The sequence below is a fragment of the Anomaloglossus baeobatrachus genome, chromosome 9 (assembly GCF_048569485.1).
Source record: "Anomaloglossus baeobatrachus isolate aAnoBae1 chromosome 9, aAnoBae1.hap1, whole genome shotgun sequence".
NCBI lineage: Eukaryota > Metazoa > Chordata > Amphibia > Anura > Aromobatidae > Anomaloglossus > Anomaloglossus baeobatrachus.
Genome location: NC_134361.1, coordinates 39,509,061 through 39,536,210, shown reverse-complemented (window position 1 = coordinate 39,536,210; position 27,150 = coordinate 39,509,061). Strand labels below are relative to the sequence as shown.

Sequence of the window (27,150 nt, the reverse complement as noted above, 5' to 3'; positions counted from 1 at the left end):
CCATTGAGCAGGTGAGCTGGACAAAACCTTTTTTCCTTGTCCTACAACCGATAAGGTATGGGGGTAGAAATCAATGGATGAAGAGGGTTGAATACAGTTCAGGTGGTAGTAGCGTTGTAGAAGAATTTATTGACGGTTGTAGGCTTTTCAGGCTGCACTTAAGGCCGCTTCACACGCTACGACATCGCTAAAGCGATGTCATTGGGGTCACGGAATTTGTGAAGCACATCCGACCGCTTTAGCAATGTCGTTGCGTGTGAGACACTTATGAGCGATTTTGCATCGTCGCAAAAACGTGCAAAATCGCTCATCGGTGACATGGGGGTCCCTTCTCAGTTATCGTTGCTGCAGCAGGTATGATGTTGTTCCTCGTTCCTGTGGCAGCACACATTGCTATGTGTGACACCGCAGGAACGAGGAACCTCACCTTACCTGCCGCCGCCTGCAATGAGGAAGGAAGGAGGTGGGCGGGATGTTACGTCCTGCTCATCTCCGCCCCATCCGCTTTGATTGGGCGGCCGTTTAGTGACGTCGCGGTGATGCCACACGGACCGCCCCCTTAGAAAGGAGGCGGTTCGCGGGTCACAGCGATGTCGCTAGGCTGGTAAGTACGTGTGACGGGTCTGGGCGATGTTGTGTGCCACGAGCAGCGATTTGCCCGTGTCACACAACCGATGGGGGCGGGTACCCACGCTAGCGATATGGGTACCGATATCGCAGCGTGTAAAGTGGCTTTTAGAGGCTTCTATCATGGAGATCAATCTTGCCGTATGTACCAAGGTGGAAAGTTCCAAAGATGTGATGTGTGTGATGAGCAGACAAGAGGGCAAAGAAGGAGATTCCTAAGAATATGAGATTTCTGGTAGGAGGTAGCAGGAGATTATACAGACATTGAAATAGAAAGATCATGTACAATATATCAATGTAAATTTGAATATTTGTTTTCCTTGTTTAAGAAACATTTCAGAATTTATTTCAATCGTTAACCAACAAAAAACAAAAAAAAAGAAAAGTCTCTTAGGCGCGCTTCAGTCATCTGGGGGTCACATACATCTCATAGGTCCTTGGCATTACGCCGTTTGTATTTGGTTCTGGGGTGATTTCGATATCCTCTGGGGCTAGTGCCGATTTCAGATTGAATTTCTGCAAGATGGTGGTAAAAAAGAGAAATAATTCCATCCGTGCCAGACTCTCACCAACGCAACTTCTTTTGCCTGTAAGAAAGAGTAACAAGTAATGATGAGACAATCAGATATTTTTGGAACAAAGCGATGCAAAATGAGCTTAAAATACTCCCAAGACATGGACATCGCTTTAATAATTTACAACTATTGCACTTCACGATGTAATGAGATTTTTCACCTTGAAGTTTGAACCCAACATTATCTTGGTTTTCATTCCCGTGTCCTTTCGATCACGGCTTACACTACCGCATCCCTGCCTCTATTCACACTACTATCTATCATTCAGATTTCTCTTATCTTCTAGTGGTCTCATATTGGTGGCAATGCTGGCTATACTAGTAGTTTCGATAAGTCAAGGTAGGCAAAGTGATAGCCACTTTTAGTTAGACCCCATAACAACTTTTAAGCCTTTTTTCCTTTTGTTAGCCCATTGAGGTTCAACCGGTCAGTTACATAGAGCAACCACTAATGAACTACATAAACTTCTACTAGAAGAGTTCACGAGGGCATGGTCAACCTATAACACATCTCTGGTCTCTTTTTTTGTAGCCACTTTTCCTACTGGAAGCAAATGTCGTTTTCCGAAAACTTGCAAGCAAAATATGGCTCACGGTTGGTATTATGGCATACCAGCGAATGATGAAAAGGAAGGGGGGTGGTGGTGAAGGAAACCCTCTCTCTATTGAAGGGGGAAGATGGTGACCCTTGGTAAAACTTACCTCTGGCCCCTGCCTCCCCTGACGTCCCTAGATAGGTATCCTGATTGGCGCAGAAGGTGCAGAACTGGCACAGGCCATGGTTGACCCTGAAATAGGCCCTAGGTACTGACCGGATGGAATGAGCCCTAGTCAACCCCACTAAGGTCTAAAGAGCAAACAGAGAAATGCAAACAGACAACTTACCTGCAAAATGACTTTGGGAGAATGACAGCAACATACAACATGTTTCGACGGGAGATTTCAAGCCAACTGATTACATTCTGGACATCATAAGAATAAACTCTATCACCAGCAACAAACCAAGAGGAAATGCAGGTATATATAGACACAGGGAGTGGGGAATAAGGTTTTGCTGCTGAACTGCCAAGATATCAGCAGGGTCCTAAAGGAAAAGAGTAAACCCTAATAGGAAAGATACATAGATATCCATTCACACCAAGGAGGAGTGAGTGCAACCAAATGTAGTGACCTGCTGCAGCCAGACACCAGAGGTATGTGTCAACCTTGACAATAAGATTTCAGTGTGAATTTGACAACAGTCTTCCAAAATTAATTCAAGTGCAGAATGTCTAAATCAATTCAAAATCTATCCTATAGGTGGGTGATACCTAATACTTGTCCCAAGCTTAACGTGATTTATGATGCTTTGACAAAATCAATGAACCCCCTACATCAGTTGACAACCGCCGTGACACACTTTGACATTTACGTCTTTGATCATACAAAACAATCAGATTCATGACTAAACTGTGTTGGGGAAAGATCTACAAAAGTAAGGAAATTTTAACCAATGTACCAAAAACATTACCTAATGAGAAAGGCGTAAATGATTCATTCTTCCGGAAGCTGCCATTGTCATTCAAAAAGTTTGTGGGATCAAACTGTTTGGGGTTTTTAAAATATTTAGGATCCTTCAAGACAGATGCCAGAATGGTAACGACTGTAGTGTCCTGCAAAACCAAAGAAGGACCTTCAAATCAAAAACAGCACCATTCATTTTATAGGGTTTCCCATCACATGACATTCTTCCATTTTATTACATTTATTTGTTACGCACATGTAAAAGGATTTATGAGGATCAAAGAACGTCAACCATGATCTCTTTCTAGTTATCAATATACCATAGGTATTAGCTATATTTGGGACCGATGGTAAATATAAAAAGTTGCTGGAAGTTGCCACTATCATAACCTACCCAGGATTAAGGTAACGGAGTATTGCCTCTTACCTTGGGAATGTTGTATCCTCGGAATGTTGTATCTTGACCGGTTTTGTGTGGAAGCCCCAAAGGTGCGATGTCAGCGAACCTCTGAATTTCATGTATAACAGCGTCTGTGTATGGCATCTGGACTCGATCTTCTACGGAAGGACATTGATTCTGGCCGATCACACGATCCATCTCCTCATGAATCTTACCTTTGTGGGCACAGATTCATGGTATGAAAGGTATAACCAAGATATACAATGCTTTATTATGGTATACTTAATATAGAGAAGCCTCATAGGACATGGTGCCAGGAAGGTAGACATTATGAGGTGCCCAAATCAACAAGGCTCTAGTTTGGTTCTACCAAGAATTACCCAATTTCCTAGATTACTCAAAATTAGAGATGAGCGGACCCGTTGAAGTTTGGTTTGGAAGGATCAGTTGGACTTTGGGTAGAGTTCAGTTCGGGACCCTTACTTGACCCGAATCTCATTGAAAGTCACTGATTGGTCAAGTTCAGCTCTTCACCCCCATGCAGCCAGTCATAAACAGGGCACTTTCAGGGGGAGGCAGAGTTTTTCATTTTTGTACACACTATATCTGATAACACCGATTTTACCCCCAGTGTGAGTAGATCAAACACTGCAAGCGGCTCTCCCTTGGCTGAGCACCAAATATACCCGAGCACACCGATGCTCACGTGAGTGGTTGCATTCGTAAAACACTCGAACACTGATTTTATTGTAACGTTCGTGTTTGGTAGGAACACCAAACTTTACTGTTCAGGTCCTCTCATCTCTTCTCAAAAAATATATAATAAATATATATATATATATATATATATATAAATATAAATATATATATATATATATATATATATATATATATATATATATAATTCTTTAATGCCTCCTTTATTCACATGTGAAGAATTGGTTTTCCAATTTAGACAGTTCTGACTTGTTAGAAGGATCCCTGGGAAATAAAGTTAGCTACTCCATAGGTCCATGACAATCTATGTTAATCTATAAAGCGCAGGACAGAACCTTCCACTATGGCCAAAAGGTGGAGGTTGTAAAACGAGCTCCTTGTTTACTAAAAAGTCCTCAACGGCGTTTATGAAAATAGGTTTTCTAAGCTATACAGCATTGATGTATATACACTTAAGTGGAACCATTCTTTTAAAATTTCCTAAGTTCTACTTTTCCAAAAACGGTGATCTTCCCAATAGAAATTAGAATCAAAATGCTGTGGAGAGAAAAGCGCACATAGGGTCTTATCTGGCAAACAATGCAGGCTTAGAAAATGAAAACAGGTGCTCACCTATGGAAGTTGTGACAGGCACAACTCCTATGTATGCAGAAAATGGTCAAGCAGCAGCCCCGATGATGCAACAGGGAATCATGAATGGATAAGAAAGTCGGGTTTAACACAAAGGAAAAAACAGCATGATACCAATTGCTACTTGGGGATACTTGTCCTGATGAAGAAGGCGGACATGCCTTTGAAACGCGTAGACCTGGCCTAAATAAAGAAAATATAGCAAAGAATTCATCACATCGTTTGGCTTCATGGTTTTAGCGCAGTGTTAAACCCGACTTTCTTATCCATTCATGATTCCCAATAGAAATTAGAACTGTTGGAAGAGAGTATTTGAATTCTAAAAACATGGCCGCTTTCTTCCAAAAACAGCGCCTCCCCAGTCCACAGGTCGTATCTGGTAACGAAGCTCAATTCCGTTCTCTTTAACAGAACCGAGCTGCAAAACAAGTTGCCACTTTTTGGGTGGAAGGCAGCCATGTTTTTATAATCCAGGATGGACCCTTTATGTCTGATAAGGCCTAAATCCTCTGATAAGATATGAAGAAGCGCTTACTTTCCACATCCGGATACTTGAGCAGGTAGATTAACCCATACTGCAGCGTTCTGCTTAATGTTTCGGTGCCAGCGAAAAAAAGGTCGAGGACTGTGCCAAATAAATTATCAAAGTGGAATTCCGTTATCGGATTGCTCTTCTCCTGCAAAGTCACAGCGTATTTGTAATTGTAGGAGTGGCATTGGCAGAGTGCTTAGTTAATTAAAGAATTAATTATGTAGATCATATGGAAACAAGACTGTGCAGAATTATTAGGCAGCTTGCTTTCCTTGTGCAAAATGGGCCACAAAGAGATCTAACTGACTCTGAAAAGTCAAAAATTGCTACCAGTCTTACAGAGGAAAACCAAAGAAATGAGCCGAAACATACGTTGGTATACTGTACCTGCAACGCATAAGAGCATGTTCACACTGTCGTTACTTATCAGACACAATACAAAATGGAAACAAAAAAAAGCAAATACCCTGCAGTAAGTAATTAGTAATAGTACACAAAAGTAACATGGGGTGCTTAGGAACACGGTTTCTGATAAAAGCAAAAAAGTCTAAAAGCCATCCCACCATGACAAGGTGTACCCCAATGGGAACAGTCCTATCCTCTAGTATTAACACCTCACCTTGTGTCAACTGATATCAATGAAGTTGGAGCAAAGAAGAACCGGGGTCTGACAGTCTTTCAAAGGGATGTAGCACTGATCACAGAACCGTCAAAGGTTTTGCTCCAAGTGGTCAACAGGGTCGAAAAAAGCATGTTGAGAGAAAAGCCGCACATTACTTGCCAACGCTTTGAGAAGTATCAAACGGGAGAAGACCAAGAAGCCAATATTCTCCAGTGCGGTCATATTCCAGAACTGCAGCCTCCAAGGAGTGCCCAGAAGTAGAAGGTCTTCAGTGCTCAAAGACACGGCCGAGGTGAGGAGACTGAAACCGACCTCCACTGAGCAAGGCACAGAAGTGCAAGATGTTCAGTGCTCAGAGACACGGCCGAGGGGAGAAGACTGAAAACAGACCACCACTGAGAAGGTACAGAAGTACAAAGTGTTAAGTGCTCAGAGACACGGCTGAGGTGAGGAGGCTGAAACCAACCACCACTGAGCAAAATACAGAAGTACAAACTGTTCAGTGCTCACAGACACAGCTGAGGTCATGAGGCTGAAACCCAACCACCACTGAGCAAGACACAGAAGTACAAGGTGTTCAGTGCTCAGAGATACAACCAAGGTGAGGAGACTGAAACCGATCACCATTGAGCAAGACAAAGAAGAATAATGTGTTTTTGCTCAGAGACACAGCCGTGGTGAAGAGGCTGAAACCTGACCACCACTGAGCGAGACACAGAAGTACAATGTATTCAGTTCTCAGAGATACAGCCAAGGTGAGGAGACTGAAACTGACCAAGACACAGAAGGGGAAATATACAGTCTGGTACAAGAAATATCTGAAAACCAATTGTTTACAAGTTTTTATGGACTGATGGGGTTCCTCATGGACCAGATGGATGGGCCAGGGCCTGATCGGTAATGGGCACAGACCTCTTCCTCTCAGATGTCAGCAAGATGGAGGCGAGTCCTGCTAAGGCCTGGGATTATTAAAGATGAACTAGATTGACCTTTTCAGGTTGAAGATGGACTCAAAATCAACTCTCAAACCTTCTGGCAGTTTTTAGAAGACACGTTCTTCCAATAATGGTAAAGGAAAAAGTCTATTATTTAGAAAAAACATGATTTTTATACAGGACAATTATCTAATAGAAGTCTCCAGTGCTCGGCTGCTAGTAAAAGTCTGAAAACACCTCTCCAGAATTTTTTATTTATTGCAGTACTGGAGTGGTGCTACTAATGCATGTTCTGTTGCCCTAATTCGATACTTACAAGTCATTATCTTCAGCTTTCCCGGCACCTTTCCATTACTGCAATGTCATCTTGTGTTCACAACTTCTGACTGACTGGGAAGTCAGAATTAATGATTATAAACTCTCAGTGGCTCAGTGGCTCTCGGTGGCTCAGTGGTTAGCACTGCAGTCTTGCAGCGCTGGGGTCCTGGGTTCAAATCTCATCAAGGACACCATCTGCAAGGAGTTTGTATGTTCTCCCCGTGTTTGCGTGGGTTTCCTCTGGGTTCTCCGGATTCCTCCCACACTCCAAAGACATACAAATAGGGACTCTAGATTGTGAGCCCCAATGGGGACAGTGTTGCTAATGTATGTAAAGCGCTGTGGAATTAATAGCGCTATATAAATGAATAAAATTAATTATTATTATTATAATTATTAATATAAGTCTATGAGAGCCATAACAAGGCTCTCCTAGACTTTCATTGAAAAAAATTACCTCTGGCGCGCTCCACCAAACACTGGAGCGATTGTGTAGGTCAGAAACTTCTGGAAACCAACTGGATAAGAGCAGAAGATGGTCGAATGGAGTAAGGACGGGACAATTAGATTAGAAGCACCTCTCTAGCGCTGCAATAAAAATAAATAAATAAATAATGCTGGAGCGGGGCTTTCACGATGTGAGAATAATGACTTGGCCAATTCCTAACCAGACCTTAACCCTACTGAGAACTTGTGGGCTCTTGTTAAATGGGAGATTTGCGGTGAACAAAAACAGTCGCCTCTCTGATCGGTGTTTGGGAGGCAGTTATTGGTGCTACTCAAAATGTTATGACTTATTGAAAAGAAGTGAGGCCGTATTGGTCACTGATTTTTTTTTTGGGGGGGGGGGGGAAGAGATGTCAGAAAATTATTTTGTACATTTTGAGCTGTTAGGGTATTATTCGCACTTTAAACAGATAAAAATTAATAATTGAGGTTGAAAAATTTGCGTTTTTTTTATTACAACATTTTGCACACTAATAGTTGCCCAATAATTCTGCACACAGATATTCTCCTAAGAAAGACAAAACCTCACTTTTACTTTCTTAAATATTCGGGTCTCAGGTTTAATAACCTTTTGACATGACTGATAGATCTGTAATTTAAAGTGCACCAATCACCAGGATTTTCCTATATAGCCTAAAGCCAGTGCTATACTGGCACTATCAGGCTGATTCTATACATACCTTTAGTTGTCAGCTCTGATGTATAGCTTTTGGAACACAGACAAGTAAAGTTTGTAAAATCAGCAGTTTCTTGAGTGACAGCAGCTGCCGATCAGCTGATAGCTGGGGCTATTCATAGTTATCCCCTCCTCCTGTTATTTATGCTAATTATATTATGGAATAGTTTTTACTTTGTGACTAGAAGGACCAGTGCTGATGTCATACTCATGAGACCAGAAGGGGCGGGGCCTCAGCCTACAGAAAAATAATGTTGCTTCCTGGTATCAGCTCTGTTGGCTGAGACCCCGCCCCTTCTGGTCACATGGGTATGACATCAGCACAGGTCCTTCTAGTCACAAAGTAAAACTATTCCATAATAGAATTAGCATAAATAACAGAGGGAGGGGATAGCTATGAATACCCACCCCAGCTATCAGCTGCTGTCATTCAAGAAGCTGCTCATTTTACAAAACTTCACTTGCCTGTGTTTCAAAAGCTATACATCCGAGCTGACAACTAAAGGTATGTATAGAATCAGCCTGATAGTGCCGGTATAGCACTGGCTTTAGGTTATATAGGAAAATCCCGGGTATTGGAGCACTTTAAAAAAAAAAAAAAAATATTCTATATAATAATAATAATAATATAATAATATAATAATAATAATAATAATATAAATATATACACAAATTGCCTACACAGTGTATATTATTTATTTATTTTTTTTAGAAACTCTTTAGATAAAATTTTATACGTCACCTCCTCCATCTTTACTAGGAAACAATCAATTAAATCCCGTGGACAGTTTGGGTCAAGAGTTGCTTTGTGATTTTCCAAAGACTCCGCAACGAAATATTTTAGTTTCTTCAAATTTGTAAATATCTTTTGGTGGGGTCCGGGAAGAAGACTAATAATCTTAGGAAACACATTAATAAGCTGAAAAATAGCAAAAAAAAAAAAGGGTTGGTAAGCTCCGTGTGACAAATACAACTAGTGAGATTTGATCATTTTGTAAATCCCCTCTATGGTAGAAATGGTTCTCCAATGGGTTTACCAAGAGGTAAGATGTTAATACTCACCATTCCCAAACTGGAAGACATAAGTAAGAACATTTCTTTTAGTAGATTAAGAATAGTCATGAATTTTTCATCTTCATAGTCAAAACGTTCTCCGAACACAATAAAGCAGATAATATTGGAGACAAACAAGGTCAGAAGATGTGTTGGGTCAAACGGAGCGCCTGCAAGGAGATGGTCACATCTGTTGAATCAAAGAATTAAACATACAGATGTGTCCTTAACTTTAATGCATAGGCCATTGTTCTACAAATTTGTAATGTAAAAAATCCCAAAAGGAAGAACTACCATATTTTTCGTTTTATAAGACGCACCTCAAATTTAGAGATAAAAAAAGGTAAAAAAAAATTGAGTCCGTCCTATACTCCGGTGTTTTTTTACTGGAGGGGGGTGGCAATGGTGGTGGAGCGGGGGTCACAGGAGGCAGGCAGAGGCTGTGTTGGCAGCGGCGGCAGGTCAGTGGTGGCAGCGGAGGGTCAGTGGTGACAGTGGCGGGTCAGTGGTGGCAGTGGAAGCTGCGGTGGAGCGGGCCAGTGTGGTGAGTGTTCCAGTCTGTCCATGGTCCGAGTTTCAAAGAAATGACGCCCGGAGATGCGAATGTGCAGATGGAGCTCTCGTCCAAGAGCTCCATCTGCGCACGCGCTGACTCCCGGCGCCATCATTTGAAGCCGGGACCGCGGACAGACTAGGACACCCACCACACAGCCACCGCAGTCCGCCCAGCCACCCGGCTGGTCAGAGTGGCAGCCAGCAGGCCAAACCCGGCCAGAGAGGCAGCCGGCCGCCGGCACCAACAAATCTGCCGGACACCGGCACAGACAGGCACCCGGCTGCCCGCACGCACCCGGCCGCCTGCCTATTCACCTCCCAGTAAGCTATATTCAGATTTTAAGACGCACCCCTCATTTTAATAAAATATAGATGTAGAAGGACAATGACCTGTGTGGTGGCTAAAAGGAGCCTCCCTGACATGCATATAGTGCCCGGTCCTGGAGCAGCACCTCCACAAGCTCCCGCTCCCAGGCCACGGTGGGGGTTCAGTTATCCTCATTTGCCCGCCGATCCCATGCGCCCCACTCCTGCCCTGGGGTCTGCCATGGCCTCCTCCTGCTTCCAGGCCACACGCAGGCCTTTTGGGAGTGCCCATAGGGTGCACGTCACCACGCCTCTTTTTTAAAGGTCCGGCGCCCCATTACCTGGGAGTCTTCCTTGAGGTCAGCTATCACTCTTCAAATATCTAATACTGCCTCTCTTTAGGGGAGGCACCTGAGCATTATTGCCTATTCTTAGTGCATTGCTAGTTCTCAGGTCCCATACCCGCTACTGTGTCTATTTCTGTGTTTCTTGTCCTAGTACCAGTTACCTGTTCCACTATTCTGTGTCTTTTCTCAAAGCCTGTTGCTACCACCACTTCCGTGCCGCCACATCTGAGTCACCACCTCCATGCCACCACATCTGAGTCACCACCTCTGTACCTCCATGTCTGAGTCACCACCTCCATGCCACATGTGAGAAAATCCGTATCGGACTTCAGAGATTCACCAGTCCATCAGAACAGACTCCACTGGTCCTAGCTGTTGTGCATTTAAGCCCCCAGGGCTGCGTCTGACAATCCCTGTATAGGGGTTAGCTCCTCCAGGGGAGTCTGGTGTATGGTCCAGTGAGTCCACTCCCGGACGCTCACCGCCCCTCGGTGACCATAACAGTTGTATTTTTTTCTCCCCGAGGAATTGAGAGTCTATAACTGGAGATCTGTTTTATTTCCTTGTTCTGCTGATCAGTTGAGGTTCTGTAGATTGTAAACCCAATGATCACACATTGATGGATAGGCCATAAATATCTATTCCTGGAAAAAGCTCTGAAGTGTTCCAGATAAATGACAAAGTATATTGTAAGTCATAATGTGATTATAATGTATTATATTCTATTTGTAGTATTGTATTGAAATGATATCAGCCAATTCCTGAGTCCAAAACCGAAATAACGCAACTCAAGCTTCAACCTCCCATTGGCACATCTCCTCTTCCACTTTGTTGACTCACCTCCAATCTTCTCAATCTCTTCTGTTATATAGCGCGCTTCCTCTTGTATCCGTTCTTCAATGCTTCTCTTCCCCATTCCAAAATTTCTCAGGGTAGAAAGAGAAAACCTGCGCATCTGTTTCCATCTCTCCCCATTGGTTATTAACACTCCTAATATTAGGAGACAATAAACAGAGATATACCGGACTAATAAGTAACAAAATGTTTCAGTTGACATGGCCTTGTCATGGCTATCGTTTATTGGGAAAAGGCAAAGCCAGAAGTGCAACATTTTGGTACAAATTTTGGCACAGAGTAAACCAATCAATAGGTGGTGCAACCTTAGACTAGACAGTGTAAAGAGGCACCAGATGTAATCAAAAAGCACAAGCCGCTGGAATAAGTATTGCACTAGGCCAGAAATGGGAGATAGAGAGTATTTGACTTCTACTGGAATTTGACAAAAATCCACGTTCCTTGTGACCTCACGTGCGCATGCGCAAAACTGTCCCATCAGAGGTGGTCTCGGCAAAGATTCAGCACTTGTGGAGGTGACAAAAACCCAATGAATGACTGTTAGGAGGGGCTGGATAGTTGAGCGCTAGGGTGAAAATGTTTTATTTATTTAATTTTTTAAACATATTACATTGATTATATTCAGAGGATTATAACAGAAATCTAATTTGTGAAGAATATCTTTGCTGAGAATTGAGTTTTTCTGGAAAAATCAGCACCATATGGCGAACTTGAATTTAGCCTGATCCATTAATTTTTATTTAAGACTATGTAGTACAGATGGGCAGATTATTTGAAATTTCCTCCCCACCCAAAATTTGGATTTTCATCAAATAAATTCGAGAGAGAGACAAAGAGCGAGACACAGAAAGAGACACACAGACACAGAGAGAGAGATAAACAGAGAGAGACACAGAGAGAGACAGAGAGATACACAGAGAGAGACACAGAAAGAGACACACAGACACAGAGAGAGAGAGAAACAGAGAGAGACAGAGAGAGAAACAGAGAGATACACAGAGAGAGACAGAGAAAGTCACAGAGAGAAGCAGAGAGACAGAGAGAAGCAGATACACAGAGAGAAGCAGAGTCAGAGACAGAGAGAGAAACAGAGAGAGACAGAGAGAAACAGAGAGAGACACAGAGAGAAACAGAGAGAGACAGAGAGAAGCAGAGAGACAGAGAGAAGCAGATACACAGAGAGAAGCAGAGACAGAGACAGAGAGAGAAAGAGAGAGAGACACAGAGAGAGACACAGAAACAGAGAGAGAGAGGGAAGCAGAGACACAGAGTAACACAAAGACACAGAGAGGGATACAGAAGGCGACACAGAGGGCGACACAGAGAGCGACACAGAGAGCGACACAGACAGACAGAGCGAGACACAGAGCGAAACACAGAGCGACACAGAGACAGAGCGACACAGAGACAGAGCGACACAGAGACAGAGCGACACAGAGACAGAGCGACACAGAGACAGAGCGACACAGACACAGAGTGACACAGACACAGAGCGACACAGACACAGAGCGACACAGACACAGAGCGACACAGAGCGACACAGAGCGACACAGAGACAGAGCGACACAGAGCGACACAGACACAGAGCGACACAGACACAGAGCGACACAGAGCGACACAGAGACAGAGCGACACAAAGCGACACAGAGACAGAGCGACACAGAGCGACACAGAGACAGAGCGACACAGAGACAGAGCGACACAGCGAAACAGACAGACACACAGCAAGATGAAGAGACACAGACAGAGAGACACACAGAGACAGAGAGAGACACACAGAGATGTAATTTTTATATAAGGCAATTGTCTCTATGTAAGATCCATTACTCACCATAACCTTTGGTGATCAGATAAGTGAACTCCAAGTGTCCTCTCATACTGAACACATCTCCATTATCTATCAAAGCCTCTTTCACACAATCATAGCCTATAAGAACCACTGCGGGAGTGCTGGACAGGTAAACTGTGAACACCGGACCATAGGTCTCACCCAGCTGGAAGAGAAACAACATGGAATTCACCCATTTCCTCTATACCAATATTGTGGAGATTTTGGCACAGGGATCATAAATTTATGTCTAAGATATCGGATTATACGCTGGCTGTACGAAATTGAAAGCGAGCCCTATTAAAGTACATCACATATAGGCAAAGTTTTTAAAACAGTTAATTACTGGATGGTTGGAAGGAGGGGGGGGATGCAGCTGCAGCTTCTCTATGATATGCACAGACTGTATATTAGATGATTGCATAAGGGGATAAACTGCAAATTTCCCCCTTAGGCTATGTGCACACAGGATGCAGTGTGTCTTCTCCTGCGGGGCCGTGAGTGTTTTCCGCAGGAGACCGCAGCTGTCCGTGCCCACGATCAGGGATCGGGCAGCTGCAGACTTTACCTCTATTCTCCCTGCGAAGAACACTCGTGTCTCTGGATCATACATTGACATGCTGAGGCTCGGAAAGCAGATCAGTTTACACTGCGGAGAAAACAATCACAGTGGCATGGGGTTTCTATAAATCCCATCCACTGTGCTTCTACTATACAACGCACCGCTTTGGACGTAGCGTTAACACTCGGCATCCAAAATGCTGCAAACCCTAATCATGTGCGCACCGCCTTAAATTACATACTTTTATGTTCTGTAAGTAGTTAACAGTCAGGCGTGGTCCTGCTCTACCCCAGGCTATTTTCAGGCTTGCTTGTGTAGCACCCCATGGGGCAGGCTGTTAACCTACTCATCGCCGGGCCGTTTCGGGTCAAGTCAGGTGATGTCACGGGGTGGCCTTGCCTGGTTCCCTTGCCCCAAGGCATACAGTTAAATGGTGGGGGAAGCGGGGTATTGGGAAAAATTTGTCTTCATGACACCACCTGTGGTACGCGGCCAGGAAATAGCGGCCGCTGCCGGATTCCTCACCAGGGCAGGTGTTATGACAGCCGGGATGGTTTCCCTCCCCACAGGCGGAGCAGGCCCCCGGTGGATGATGAGGGTTGTAATGGACGTTGGCGCCTAAACGCTGGGCGTCGGCACCGGTAAGGACAAGCCAACACAGTCTCTGCGGGTTCAGTGTGTAGTTTACTCATAACTTCAGCAGCCAGCCCGGTCACACTGGTCACTGCCGTGATGGGCTTCGGTCAATCCCAGATTCGGTAAGGGGTCACCACTGGTATTTTTGAGAGAGAGAAGGAGAGAGTCCTATTTCTAGGGTGTTCCCCACCACAGTTAGGCTGAGCTCCCGCTCCAAGCTCCTGGGCCCAGTAAAGTCCAAGTCTTCCAGAGATGTCTTGCCAGACCTATGGTCCTGACGGGTCTGTTTTTGATGTGTCTGTTGCGCCTATTTCTACTTCAAGTGGAACCCGCGCCCCAGGTGGCTGGCTTCAGTTACCGGGAAGTCCATGTTCATTTGGCCACCCCCCCCCCCGCCTACCCTGAGCCATCCCAACCTGTGTGAAGGCTCCTGCACTGTATGTAGTGTGTGAATGTGGAACATCGGTGATAAACCCCCTCCTTATCCAATATGGATACCGCATCCTGATTGGGGGGGGGCAGTACCCTTTGGCAACCAGAGCCTCAGGGGTGCCACACTTGCACATAGCTAGATGAGACTCTAGAGTTAGGGACCATACTGATTAGGTACACCTTCTTGTAAGATGGATTTTATGCTTATTTGATCAAAATACGGTCACCTAAATTCCCAATGTTATTTACATATACTATTCCTATTCACTCGTTTACTTATGGCTGGCTATTTCCACATTTTACTTTTTTCTTAGCATGTTAATGTGTCTGATACATGGTAATTATGTGCCGCCCCGGCGCAGACCGGGGTGCTCGGATCCGGGGTTGTCGTGGCTCGAGGGGCCCGGACCCGGGCTCGGCACTCACTCCGATCCTTGAAAGGGGATTATTTACAGGGGAAAAGTTTGTGACGCCACCTGCGGGTTGCGGTAATGGGAGTACCGCCGCTGCTGGAAGGAGTACCGGGGAAGATGGTGGGGAGCAGCAAGGTGTAAGTCCCTCTGCAGGTAGGGAAGGCCCCGGCCTCTGGGGTTTTGGTGGGATATTTGGAGGCGCAGGGTGCAGGGAATAAGGGTACTCACTGTGGGTAGTCGTGGTGCAGGATGAGGATTAATAAGCAGACACTCACACTGAAGGCAAACCAAAGTCTCTGTGCATCACAGTCACTGCGGGAAGCCCATCCAGGTGTCCGCTCCCACCGGTGTCACTGTAATCTGGAGCCCACCTCCATGCACAATTTAGTTGTCTATAGTGGCCCCTTGGCTTGAAGCTGTTAGGGCCCCGCTCACTATGTATAGTGTAGCTGTGCTCTTGATGGCTGGCACTTGGGATTTTAGTGGGCCGCTTTACTGGAAAGCCCTGTCCCCCGCGGTGTGCTGTCGCCTTCAATCTCTGAGCTCTTAGGGAAGTTCGTGAAGATACTCTCCCTCCCAGGTTAATTATTAGGATGTTGAATCGATTCCTGACCTAGGGTCCTGTACCCCGACGTGCTCGGTACTGGTCAGTTCTTTTGGGTTATCCGGTGCTGACAGTCTTCCTAGACTATGTCCCTCGCACCCTTTTCCAATGTCACTGCCACCGGTCCTCGACTCCTCTGATCCCGGACCACCGTCTGGGGCCCAATCTCGGTCCCCGGGAGCTACTACTCCAGCTCCTCACTCCTTGAGGGCTCTCACTACTCTCTTACTTCCTCCCTCCCACCAGTCTGCCTGACCCCTATGTGGGTGGCCCTATTCCAGCTTGACCAACCCACTGGTGTGTCTGACATGTCATGATGTGAGATGTTCATTGGGATTTGTGGTGCTGATGAAGGTGACACCGGTTACTGGGAACCTGGAACCATGGGGGGTAGGTCCTGCACCCTGGGTGACAGGATTCAGTTCCCTGTGGCACCCTGATATATTCAGGGGCGCAACAATTAGATATAAGCAACTCGATCTAATGTCAATCGAAGTCAGGAGGAATATCCTATTTATCCTATTTTAGCCATAAAAACTCATTTTTGGGGGAGATTTTCCCACTACTATAAGGTCCAATTGGTGCCAAATGAAATTTTATTTACTGTACATGGTCAATGGAAAAACAACAGAAAAAAATAAGTAATTTAGTATTGCACGACATATAGCGCTATAGGACATGTGCACACACGGGTACTTTTTGTATCGCTCAGGCTCACCTTCATCAGAGACATGTGGACTTCTTTGGTGTTTATATCCAGCAGGCTGCCCAGTAATGGCAGGGGCGGGGGTCCGGGGGGCAAATTTTTCTTTTTCAGATTCCTCCTCCATGTGAAGAAATACAGGACGAGGCTAAGCAAGACAGCGAGGAGAAGAGTCCCGGACACTCCCAGCTCCATTGTGATCTGTACCCTGAGTACAGACACTTATATACACGTAACCTTTATACTTTTCTGTGCAGCTCCACACACAGGATCTCAGCAGAAATACAGTCGTATGAAAAAGTTTGGGCACCCCTATTAATGTTAACTTTTTTTCTTTATAACAATTTGGGTTTTTGCAGCAGCTATTTCACTTTCATATATCTAATAACTGATGGACTGAGTAGTATTTCTGGATTGAAATGCGTAAAATATATCTTTGTACCGTGTTAGCCAGTAGAGATAAAAAAAAGTTTGTTTAAAAGAACTGAGAGGACTCAGTAGTTGATACCTTGTAATGGCTAACTGAAAAGATGGTGATAATAGCAAGCCTTCGAGACTCTCAGGTCTCTTCTTCAGGCTCAGTAAGATTGAAATGAGGTTTATTGTACTAACAGAAAATGTGCAATCTGCATTTAAACAAAATTTGACCAGTGCAAAAGTATGGGCACCCTTATCAATTTCTTGATTTGAACCCTCCTAACTACTTTTTACTGACTTACTAAAGCACTAAATTGGTTTTGTATCCTCATTGAGCTTTGAACTTCATAGGCAGGTGTATCCAATCATGAGAAAAGGTATTTAAGGTGGCCACTTGCAAGTTGTTCTCCTATGAAGAGTGGCATCATGGGCTCCTCAAAACAACTCCCAAATGATCTGAAACATACATAACAACATAGTTGTCCAGGGGAAGGTACAAAAAGTTGTCTCAGAGATTTAAACTGTCAGTTTCCACTGTGAGGAACATAGTAAGGAAATGGAAGAACACAGGTACAGTTCTTGTTAAGCCCAGAAGTGGCAGGCCAAGAAAAATATCAGAAAGGCAGAGAAGAAGAATGGTGAGAACAGTCAAGGACAATCCACAGACCACCTCCAAAGACCTGCAGCATCATCTTGCTGCAGATGGTGTCACTGTGCATCGGTCAACAATACAGCGCATGTTGCACAAGGAGAAGCTGTATGGGAGAGTGATGCGAAAGAAGCCGTTTCTGCAAGTACGCCACAAACAGAGTCGCCTGAGGTATGCAAAAGCACATTTGGACAAGCCAGTTACATTTTGGAAGAAGGTCCTGTGGACTGATGAAACAAAGATTGAGTTGTTTGGTCATACAAAAAGGCGTTATGCATGGAGGCAAAAAAACACGGCATTCCAAGAAAAGCACTTGCTACCCACAGTAAAATTTGGTGGAGGTTCCATCATGCTTTGGGGCTGTGTGGCCAATGCCGGCACCGGGAATCTTGTTAAAGTTGAGGGTCGCATGGATTCAACTCAGTATCAGCAGATTCTTGACAATAATGTGCAAGAATCAGTGACGAAGTTGAAGTTACGCAGGGGATGGATATTTCAGCAAGACAATGATCCAAAACACCGCTCCAAATCTACTCAGGCATTCATGCAGAGGAACAATTACAATGTTCTGGAATGGCCATCCCAGTCCCCAGACCTGAATATCATTGAACATCTGTGGGATGATTTGAAGCGGCTGTCCATGCTCGGCGACCATCAAACTTAACTGAACGGGAATTGTTTTGTAAACAGGAATGGTCAAATATACCTTCATCCAGGATCCAGGAACTCATTAAAAGCTACAGGAAGCGACTAGAGGCTGTGATTTTTGCAAAAGGAGGATCTACAAAATATTAATGTCACTTTTATGTTGAGGTGCCCATACTTTTGCACCGGTCAAATTTAGTTTAAATGCGGATTGCACATTTTCTGTTAGTACAATAAACCTCATTTCAATCCAGAAATATTACTCAGTCCATCAGTTATTAGATATATGAAACTGAAATAGCTGCTGCAAAAACACAAATTGTTATAAAGAAAAACGGTTAACATTAATAGGGGTGCCCAAACTTTTTCACATGACTGACTGTACATGAGATTTAGGACCATGTGCACACCTTGCAGCTTTTTTTCTGCTCAGATCTGTCACAATTTCCCAATAGCAAAGTGAATGAGTATCCTGAAGTCTCCTGCACACGTTGTGTATTTTCTCCTCGCAGATTTAAATCCGCAGGTTGTCAATTCTTTCATTATATTTTCTGCAGATTTCACTCATTGGGAAAAATGTGCACCAATGGCAAAAATACACCGAAAACGCAGCAAATAAGCACGTTTTTTTGCAACTTAGTTTCTCCTGCCAAAAGATGCAGAAACGATGCAGATATTTCTGCACCAAATACCTAAGGGAATCTGTCACCAAGTTTTTTCCCACCTAATCTGAGAGCAGCATAATGTAGGGGCAGAGACCCTGATTCCAGCGGTGTCACTTACCGAGCTGCTTAGTTAGTTTTGATAAAATCACTGTTTAATCAGCAGATTATCATTACAGGACTACTTGGCATGCTGCAGGTGTAGCGCCCCTGAGACCCTCAGGGCACTACAGGGAACTGCATCCTCTTGGGGATGCAGGACCTACCCCCTGGGACCTGGAGTATTGGTGCCGATTCCATCAAAACACGACCAAAATTCTAGTTCTCCATTCCACAGTGGGCATACAGGGTTAACCATGTAAGGGGATGGTTGCCATGGGAACGAGTCCCTGGGTTTAGCCAGCCTGGTGGGAGGGGTCAGTCAGTCGGTAGTGAGGAGTGAGTGAAGTAGCACACAGGAGAGGTGTGCGCACGTGCCTGAGCTGAATCTGTGTAATGGTGACCCCGGGGGCACAGGAGAGATGGGTACAGGAGATACCGCTGGGACCGGAGCACACACGGGGCACAGGGCCCTAGGTCAAGCGCAAGTTTGAAACTGTTCGGCAAATACCTGCCCGGTGAGGACACCTTCACGGACTTCACCGAACCAAATAATGCTGCGGCATCAGCAGTAAACTAGGATCGGGGTTCAGATACTTACCACCCCACAGTGTCCACACTGCCCGCCGTACGGAGAAGGAGACTGTACCCCAAAAGGGACACTCGGGGCCCCCACACGCTCCACGCTACAGGGATCCAATTAACTGAGAGTGCCGGGGACAGAGCAACCTGGGTCACTACATTGGCACTGATACTCCTGGGACCTGAACCAGCAACTCCTTGGTCCACAGTGAGTAGAGACTGTTAAAGACAACCTGGTGTGGTCTCAGTTATTACCCCTCATCATCTCCCAGGCACGGCCCTACCTGCAGAGGGTCTAACACCATTGCTGCAATCACCACCAGCCCTGGGAGTACCCACATTGAGCAGCGGCGGTTCTCCATCATTAACTGCAACCCGCAGGTGGCGTCACATGACAAAAACTCTTTACTCCCCTCTAAAAACCCCTCATTTACAAAAGGGTCCCAGGGCATGGGACTGGGCAACGGCCCCAGAGTGACATTCCCATTTGTTACTGCCCGGGACCGAGTACCCCCTTCTCTGGGTGCTGCACAGGTAGTCCAGCATATTCATGAGCTCTGTATAACTGATAGATATGCAACATAAACATTGATTTTATCAAAATGACAGCAAACAGCTCAGTAAGTGACACATCGCTGGAATCAGGGTCTCTGTCTCTACATTATGCTGCTCTCAGATGGGGGAGCAAAAACCTGGTGACAGATTCCCTTTAACATGTGCACCTTTCAATAGAGGGATGTGGAATAGTGACCCGTCTTTAGTACCATACAGGACCCCATTCATCTTTTGCAATCTTCTCTTTTTAAATCCTTTTTTTGCCTTCTGTTCGTTGAGGTTTTCTTACGACAAATTAATCAAAGTTGCACTTACGGTTAATGAAATTTTGAGCAAAATTAAAATTGCACTGTCTCCCCGCCCATTTTCTGGGACTGTATTACATCTGTGCCAAATTTTGAGAACTCATTCAGACGTCAGTGCAAATCGGTCCGACCTGGGATCACAATGCACGGACTGTCCGCGGGTCTCCTGACCGGAGTGTGACGGCTTCATGGATTTCTATGAGGCGGTCACGCTTGGGTTGGGAAAGTTGAGTCCTGTCCGTACATTGTGATGTGAGATCGGAGAAATTTGTACTGACGTCTGCATGAGCCATTAAAAAGTCACAATTGATTACTCAGGAGTCCAAAAAGATAGCGGCACTCCAGATCTAAGGTACAAACATTATGCGTTATTCCATCAACTAGTTACCGTCGTTCGAAGGAGGGAGAACAATAAGTTGGAGGTGCAAGAGGTTGGGCAATGGCCGATTCGCACATATAGGTGCTTAAACAGGTCCACCCTGCATCTATATAGGTGCTTCAACAGGTCCATCCTGTATCTGCATGAGCCATTAAAAAGTCACAATTGATTACTCAGGACTCCAAAAAGATAGTGGTACTCCAAATCAAGGAAAAATTGTTATGTATTATTCCATCAACTAGTTACCGTTGTGCGGAGGAGGGGGAACAATAAAGTGCAGGTGCAAGGGGCTGGACAATGGCCAATTTGCACAGATAGGCGCTTCAACAGGTCCACCCTGCATCTGCATGAGCCATTAAAAAGTCACAATTGATTACTCAGCCAAAGACATCTGGAAAATACAAACCCCTATTAACGATGTCGACATCTAAAAAAGGAAGATGATAACACATACAGCAGACTTAAAAGGTACAAATTAAAAGAAGAATAAGGCACTAATGAAAAAAATAAAAAAAAACAAAACGACAAAGGCACAAATTCCATAGGCTCAATGTCGCCACTCAAAAATGGACTAATAAAAGGAATGAGATGTGGAACGCTGTGATGGAATTTGTTGTTCTTCCTCTACATATGTGTACACAACGGATTTAATCTGACGGCTTTCAAAAAATTGCTTTAGGCCTCCTTCACACGTGTGTGCATTCATGGTCCATGATGAAGGTACATGTGTGTGTGCAGTCCCTGTACTGTCCGTGTGACATCTGGATAGTACACTGACAGCATGAGCTGGTATACTTACCCGTCTCCGGCGCTGCTGTTACTTCCGGGTCTGCAGTGAGTGCAGTGAATATTCATGAGCATAATGAGCGGGCCCGGAAGCAACAGCAGCGCCGGAGACAGGTAAGTATAAAAAAATAAATATATATATATATATATTTTTTTTTTAAGTAGTGTTTTTTCTCTGGTACGTGTCACACTGATTGTCACAGGGATCACACCAGTTTTGCTATCAGAAAACAGATATGTTGCCATGTAGAGCACACAGACACATAGTCCTTATGAAAACAAGTGTGAAAGCAGACATCACACATACCAGAGACACGGATGTGTGAAGGAGGCCTTATGAAGAAGACAACAACCCTTCCTAAAGCGGCTCCAGCAGCGATTTTTTTTTTTAGGTCATGTTAACGCCATCTTTTTCCTTTTCATTCTGTTACAGAAAGCGGGCCGCTTCCATATGAAGCCACCTGAAGAATGAACACTTTACTTCTTTTAACAACCTCCATTATAAGAAGTAACAGAAGACAGCACATGTGCACAGCAGTGTTGTTTTGACATTGCTGTGCATTATTTCCATTTTTGGGGCGCTTTTTCTTTCTTTTTTTTGATGAATTCTAGGAGGAATTTGCCTGGAAAATAATTTCACAATACCCTTATAATAGGTCATAAATTTTTAATCAGTGGAGTGGGGGTGAGGGGTCCACACCCGGCACCCACACCGATCATCTGTCATCACATCCGACCGGATAGCTCAGCGTTGTGCACCATGTCGTGAACTGCAGCTGGGGAAGTGGGCCGACAACCCCAGAGAGCTGCAGGGAAGCCGACCGACAACCCCAGAGAGCTGCAGGGAAGCCGACCGACAACCCCAGAGAGCTGCAGGGAAGCCGACCGACAACCCCAGAGAGCTGCAGGGAAGCCGACCGACAACCCCAGAGAGCTGCAGGGAAGCCCACTTACAACCCCGGAGAGCTGCAGGGAAGCCCACTTACAACCCCGGAGAGCTGCGGGGAAGCCGACCGACAACCCCGGAGAGCTGCAGGGAAGCCGACCGACAACCCCAGAGAGCTGCAGGGAAGCCGACCGACAACCCCAGAGAGCTGCAGGGAAGCCGACCGACAACCCCAGAGAGCTGCAGGGAAGCCGACCGACAACCCCAGAGAGCTGCAGGGAAGCCCACTTACAACCCCGGAGAGCTGCAGGGAAGCCCACTTACAACCCCGGAGAGCTGCGGGGAAGCCGACCGACAACCCCGGAGAGCTGCGGGGAAGCCGACTGACAACCCCGGAGAGCTGCGGGGAAGCCGACCGACAACCCCGGAGAGCTGCGGGGAAGCCGACCGACAACCCCGGAGAGCTGCGGGGAAGCCGACCGACAACCCCGGAGAGCTGCAGGGAAGCCCACTGACATCCCCGGAGAGCTGCGGGGAAGCCGACCGACAACCCTGGAGAGCTGCGGGGAAGCCCACTGACATCCCCGGAGAGCTGCGGGGAAGCCGACCGACAACCCCCGGAGAGCTGCGGGGAAGCCCACTGACAACCCCGGAGAGCTGCGGGGAAGCCGACCGACAGCCCCGGAGAGCTGCAGGGAAGCCCACTGACAACCCCGGATAGCTGCAGGGAAGCCTACCGACAACCCCGGAGAGCTGCAGGGAAGCAGACTGACAACCCCGGAGAGCTGCAGGGAAGCCGACCGACAACCCCGGAGAGCTGCGGAGAAGCCGACTGACAACCCCGGAGAGCTGCATGAAAGCCCACTGACAACCCCGGAGAGCTGCAGGGAAGGCGACTGACAACCCCAGAGAGCTTCAGGGAAGCCCACTGACAACCACGGAGAGCTGCAGGGAAGGCGACCGACAACCCCGGAGAGCTGCAGGGAAGGCGACTGACAACCCCAGAGAGCTGCAGGGAAGCCCACTGACAACCCCGGAGAGCTGCAGGGAAGCCGACCGACAACCCCGGAGAGCTGCAGGGAAGCCCACTGACAACCCCGGAGAGCTGCAGGGAAGCCGACCGACAACCCCAGAGAGCTGCAGGGAAGCCGACTGACAACCCCAGAGAGCTGTGGAGAAGTCGACCGACAACCCCGGAGAGCTGTGGAGAAGCCGACCGACAACCCCGGAGAGCTGTGGAGAAGCCGACCGACAACCCCGGAGAGCTGCGGGGAAGCCAACTGACTACCCCGGAGAGCTGCAGGGAAGCCGACTGACAACCCCAGAGAGCTGTGGAGAAGCCGACCGACAACCCCGGAGAGCTGTGGAGAAGCCGACCGACAACCCCGGAGAGCTGTGGAGAAGCCGACCGACAACCCCGGAGAGCTGTGGAGAAGCCGACCGACAACCCCGGAGAGCTGTGGAGAAGCCGACCGACAACCCCGGAGAGCTGCGGGGAAGCCAACTGACTACCCTGGAGAGCTGCAGGGAAGACGACCGACAACCACGGAGAGCTGCAGTGGTGTTGACCACTTTGGTTGTCACTCAACCTTCCCGATTGGGAGGAGGAGAAGGGAGATTAGAAGGAGGAGAAGGGTAGGCTATTTTCTTTAGCATTTTAGTGAGCTCATACTATAAACACAGCCGTGTAGCCGTATACAGGGATCCAGCTGTGTTTATAGTTTGGGAATATTTTCCTTCGTGCGCGCAATAAAATACTAAAGAGAATAGCGGCGTACAAGAAGAGCCACACACAACATGTCACCATAGTCTTTTCTGTGCAGCTCTGCACACAGGATCTCAGCAGACAGAGCAGAGACTTACACCTCTCACTATCAGGACGCGGAATAGTGCCCGGTCTATAGTGCCAGACAGGACCCCATTCATTCACTCCAGGAAAGAAGGGACTGTAGCCTGGATATTTATGTTCAGTTTTGCAACTTGTGATCTCGTTCAAAGATCAGTGCAAATTATTTTGAAATGGAGGAGAGAATAGAGGAGAGAATAGAGGAGAGAAAAGGAGGAGAGAAAAGGAGGAGAGAAAAGGAGGAGAGAAAAGGAGGAGAGAAAAGAAGGAGAGAAAAGGAGGAGAGAAAAGGAGGAGAGAAAAGGAGGAGAGAAAAGAAGGAGAGAATAGAGGAGAGAAAAGGAGGAGCGAAAAGGAGGAGAGAAAAGGAGGAGAGAAAAGGAGGAGAGAAAAGGAGGAGAGAAAAGGAGGAGAGAAAAGGAGGAGAGAAAAGAAGGAGAGAAAAGGAGGAGAGAAAAGGAGGAGAGAAAAGGAGGAGAGAAAAGGAGGAGAGAAAAGGAGGAGAGAAAAGGAGGAGAGAAAAGAAGGAGAGAATAGAGGAGAGAAAAGGAGGAGAGAAAAGGAGGAGAGAAAAGGAGGAGAGAAAAGGAGGAGAGAATATAGGAGAGAATAGAGGAGAGAAAAGAAGGAGAGAATAGAGGAGAGAATAGAGGAGAGAATAGAAGGAGAGAATAGAAGGAGAGAATAGAAGGAGAGAATAGAAGGAGAGAATAGAAGGAGAGAATAGAAGGAGAGAATAGAAGGAGAGAATAGGAGAGAATAGAAGGAAAGAATAGAGGAGAGAAAAGGAGGAGAGAAAAGGAGAGAAAAGGAGGAGAGAAAAGGAGGAGAGAAAAGGAGGAGAGAAAAGGAGGAGAGAAAAGGAGGAGAGAAAAGGAGGAGAGAATATAGGAGAGAATAGAGGAGAGAAAAGAAGGAGAGAATAGAGGAGAGAATAGAGGAGAGAATAGAAGGAGAGAATAGAAGGAGAGAATAGAAGGAGAGAATAGAAGGAGAGAATAGAAGGAGAGAATAGAAGGAGAGAATAGAAGGAGAGAATAGGAGAGAATAGAAGGAGAGAATAGAGGAGAGAAAAGGAGGAGAGAAAAGAGGAGAGAAAAGAGGAGAGAAAAGAGGAGAGAAAAGAGGAGAGAAAAGAGGAGAGAAAAGAGGAGAGAAAAGCGCTCACCTGGATATGTGTCACACAAGTGCCACCGCTGGCAGTGTTACAGGTGTGATGTCCTACAAGCAGCAGGCGCTGTGCATCATGTCCTCCCTCTTGTGTTGTGTCTGCCGCCCTCCCCATCAGAAAGTGTCATATCCTCCATGCTCAGTGCAGGGCCGCGCCTCTCCCCTCCAGGAAACCTATTCAGCTGTTGTATGTGCAACAGTCAAATAGCTCCCTCTTCCCTTCATCACGTCCTTTACTTTTACTTTATTCTATGCGGCTTCTTTCCCAACTTTTTTTTTAATGTAGGGTATTGTTCTTCTCTCTCTGGCTTCTGTATTTGTAAACCCTTTTCTTGTGTTCTTCTCAATTTAATACCCAAATGATTTTTTTGTTTATGATTTTACTTTCAATGCAGACCATGGCCCATGGGGGAACACTATTCTTTTTAAGGAGACTTTGCAAGAAACACCGTGTCTGATAAGGCTGCTTTCACACATCTGGTTTGAGCAGTGCGGCTCAATCCAGCTGTGAAACCTATGCAACGGATGCGGTGAAAACACCGCATCACTTGCATACGTTTTTTACATGCGGCCCGTTCGGTTTTTGCCGCTTGCGGCACGCTACTGAGCATGCGCAGTGGCAAAAACCGCATGCGGCGGCCGTATGCGGTTTTTGCCGCATCGCACCGCATACAGCATCCATAGGGATGCATTGAGAAAAGCGCCGCATCGGCCGGATGTGGCGCGATGCAGTTTTTTTTGCCGCACAAAGAAACGTGCCAGGCAACGTTCCATCCGGCCGCCGCATCGGCTAAATCTGCCGCATGCGGCAAAAACCGGACCGAACGCAAGGCCATGCGGCACAATGCGGCACTAATTAAAGTCTATGCAGGAAAAACGCAACCAGCAGCAAAAAAAAAAAACAAAAACCGGTTGCGTTTTTCCTGCAAAGTGCCGGGTTGTGCCACATAGCAAAAACCGGAGGTGTGAAAGCAGCCTAATTGGGATTCTGATCTGGCTTATATATCCTAGGACCTAGGTCATATACAAAGGATTGTTAAAAATCCACATTTGACTTTTAGGATCGCTACTTCCAATAGGTGGCGCTGCGCTAGAGTTTGTCTCTTTTCCTGGAGAGACACTTTGAACTTTCAAATGGAGAAATTCATGGGAAAACCTCAAAAAAAAGACAAAGAATAAAAGTCCCCTCTGAAGAACATGTGGGGTAAAAAAAAAATATATATATTTATATATGTATATATGGGCATTCCACAAAATTCAACAAAAACCTTTTATCATGCACGTCATATGTTCCTATTAACTTACAGCCACACAGTCACTATATGGTCACAATGGATTCTAATTATATATATATATATATATATATATATATATATATATTATATATACAGTTAGGTCCAGAAATATTTGGACAGTGACACAATTTTGGCGAGTTGGGCTCTGCATGCCACCACATTGGATTTGAAATGAAACCTCTACAACAGAATTCAAGTGCAGATTGTAACGTTTAATTTGAAGGTTTGAACAAAAATATCTGATAGAAATTGTATGAATTGTACACATTTCTTTACAAGCACTCCACATTTTAGGAGGTCAAAAGTAATTGGACAAATAAAAATATTTTGTTTGGGTTTGGTTTATTTTCAATATTTTGCTGCGAATCCTTTGGAGGCAATCACTGCCTTAAGTCTGGAACCCATGGACATCACCAAACTCTGGGTTTCCTCCTTCTTAATGCTTTGCCAGGCCTTTACAGCCGCAGCCTTCAGGTCTTGCTTGTTTGTGGATCTTTCCGTCTTAAGTCTGGATTTGAGCAAGTGAAATGCATGCTCAA

The 27,150-nt window shown here is 45.7% G+C and overlaps 1 protein-coding gene across 2 annotated transcripts; it reads right to left on the bottom strand.

Annotated features, from left to right (window-relative positions):
* Positions 1-25,442, bottom strand: LOC142251090 (cytochrome P450 2G1-like). 2 transcript variants are annotated; one of them, XM_075323602.1, is made up of 10 exons: positions 25,315-25,400; positions 16,351-16,543; positions 12,989-13,151; positions 11,143-11,292; positions 9,104-9,264; positions 8,784-8,960; positions 4,987-5,128; positions 3,132-3,319; positions 2,712-2,853; positions 1-1,214 (listed from the first exon to the last, which is right to left on the bottom strand). In XM_075323602.1, the coding sequence occupies exons 2-10, from the start codon at positions 16,528-16,530 to the stop codon at positions 1,033-1,035; spliced, it is 1,485 nt and encodes a 494-aa protein (XP_075179717.1). In that variant the 5' UTR covers positions 16,531-16,543; positions 25,315-25,400; the 3' UTR covers positions 1-1,032. The 2 variants fall into 2 exon arrangements, with proteins under 2 accessions (XP_075179717.1, XP_075179718.1); XM_075323603.1 differs by lacking the exon at positions 16,351-16,543 and having other exon boundaries at positions 25,315-25,442.
* Positions 25,443-27,150: the final 1,708 nt, after the last annotated feature.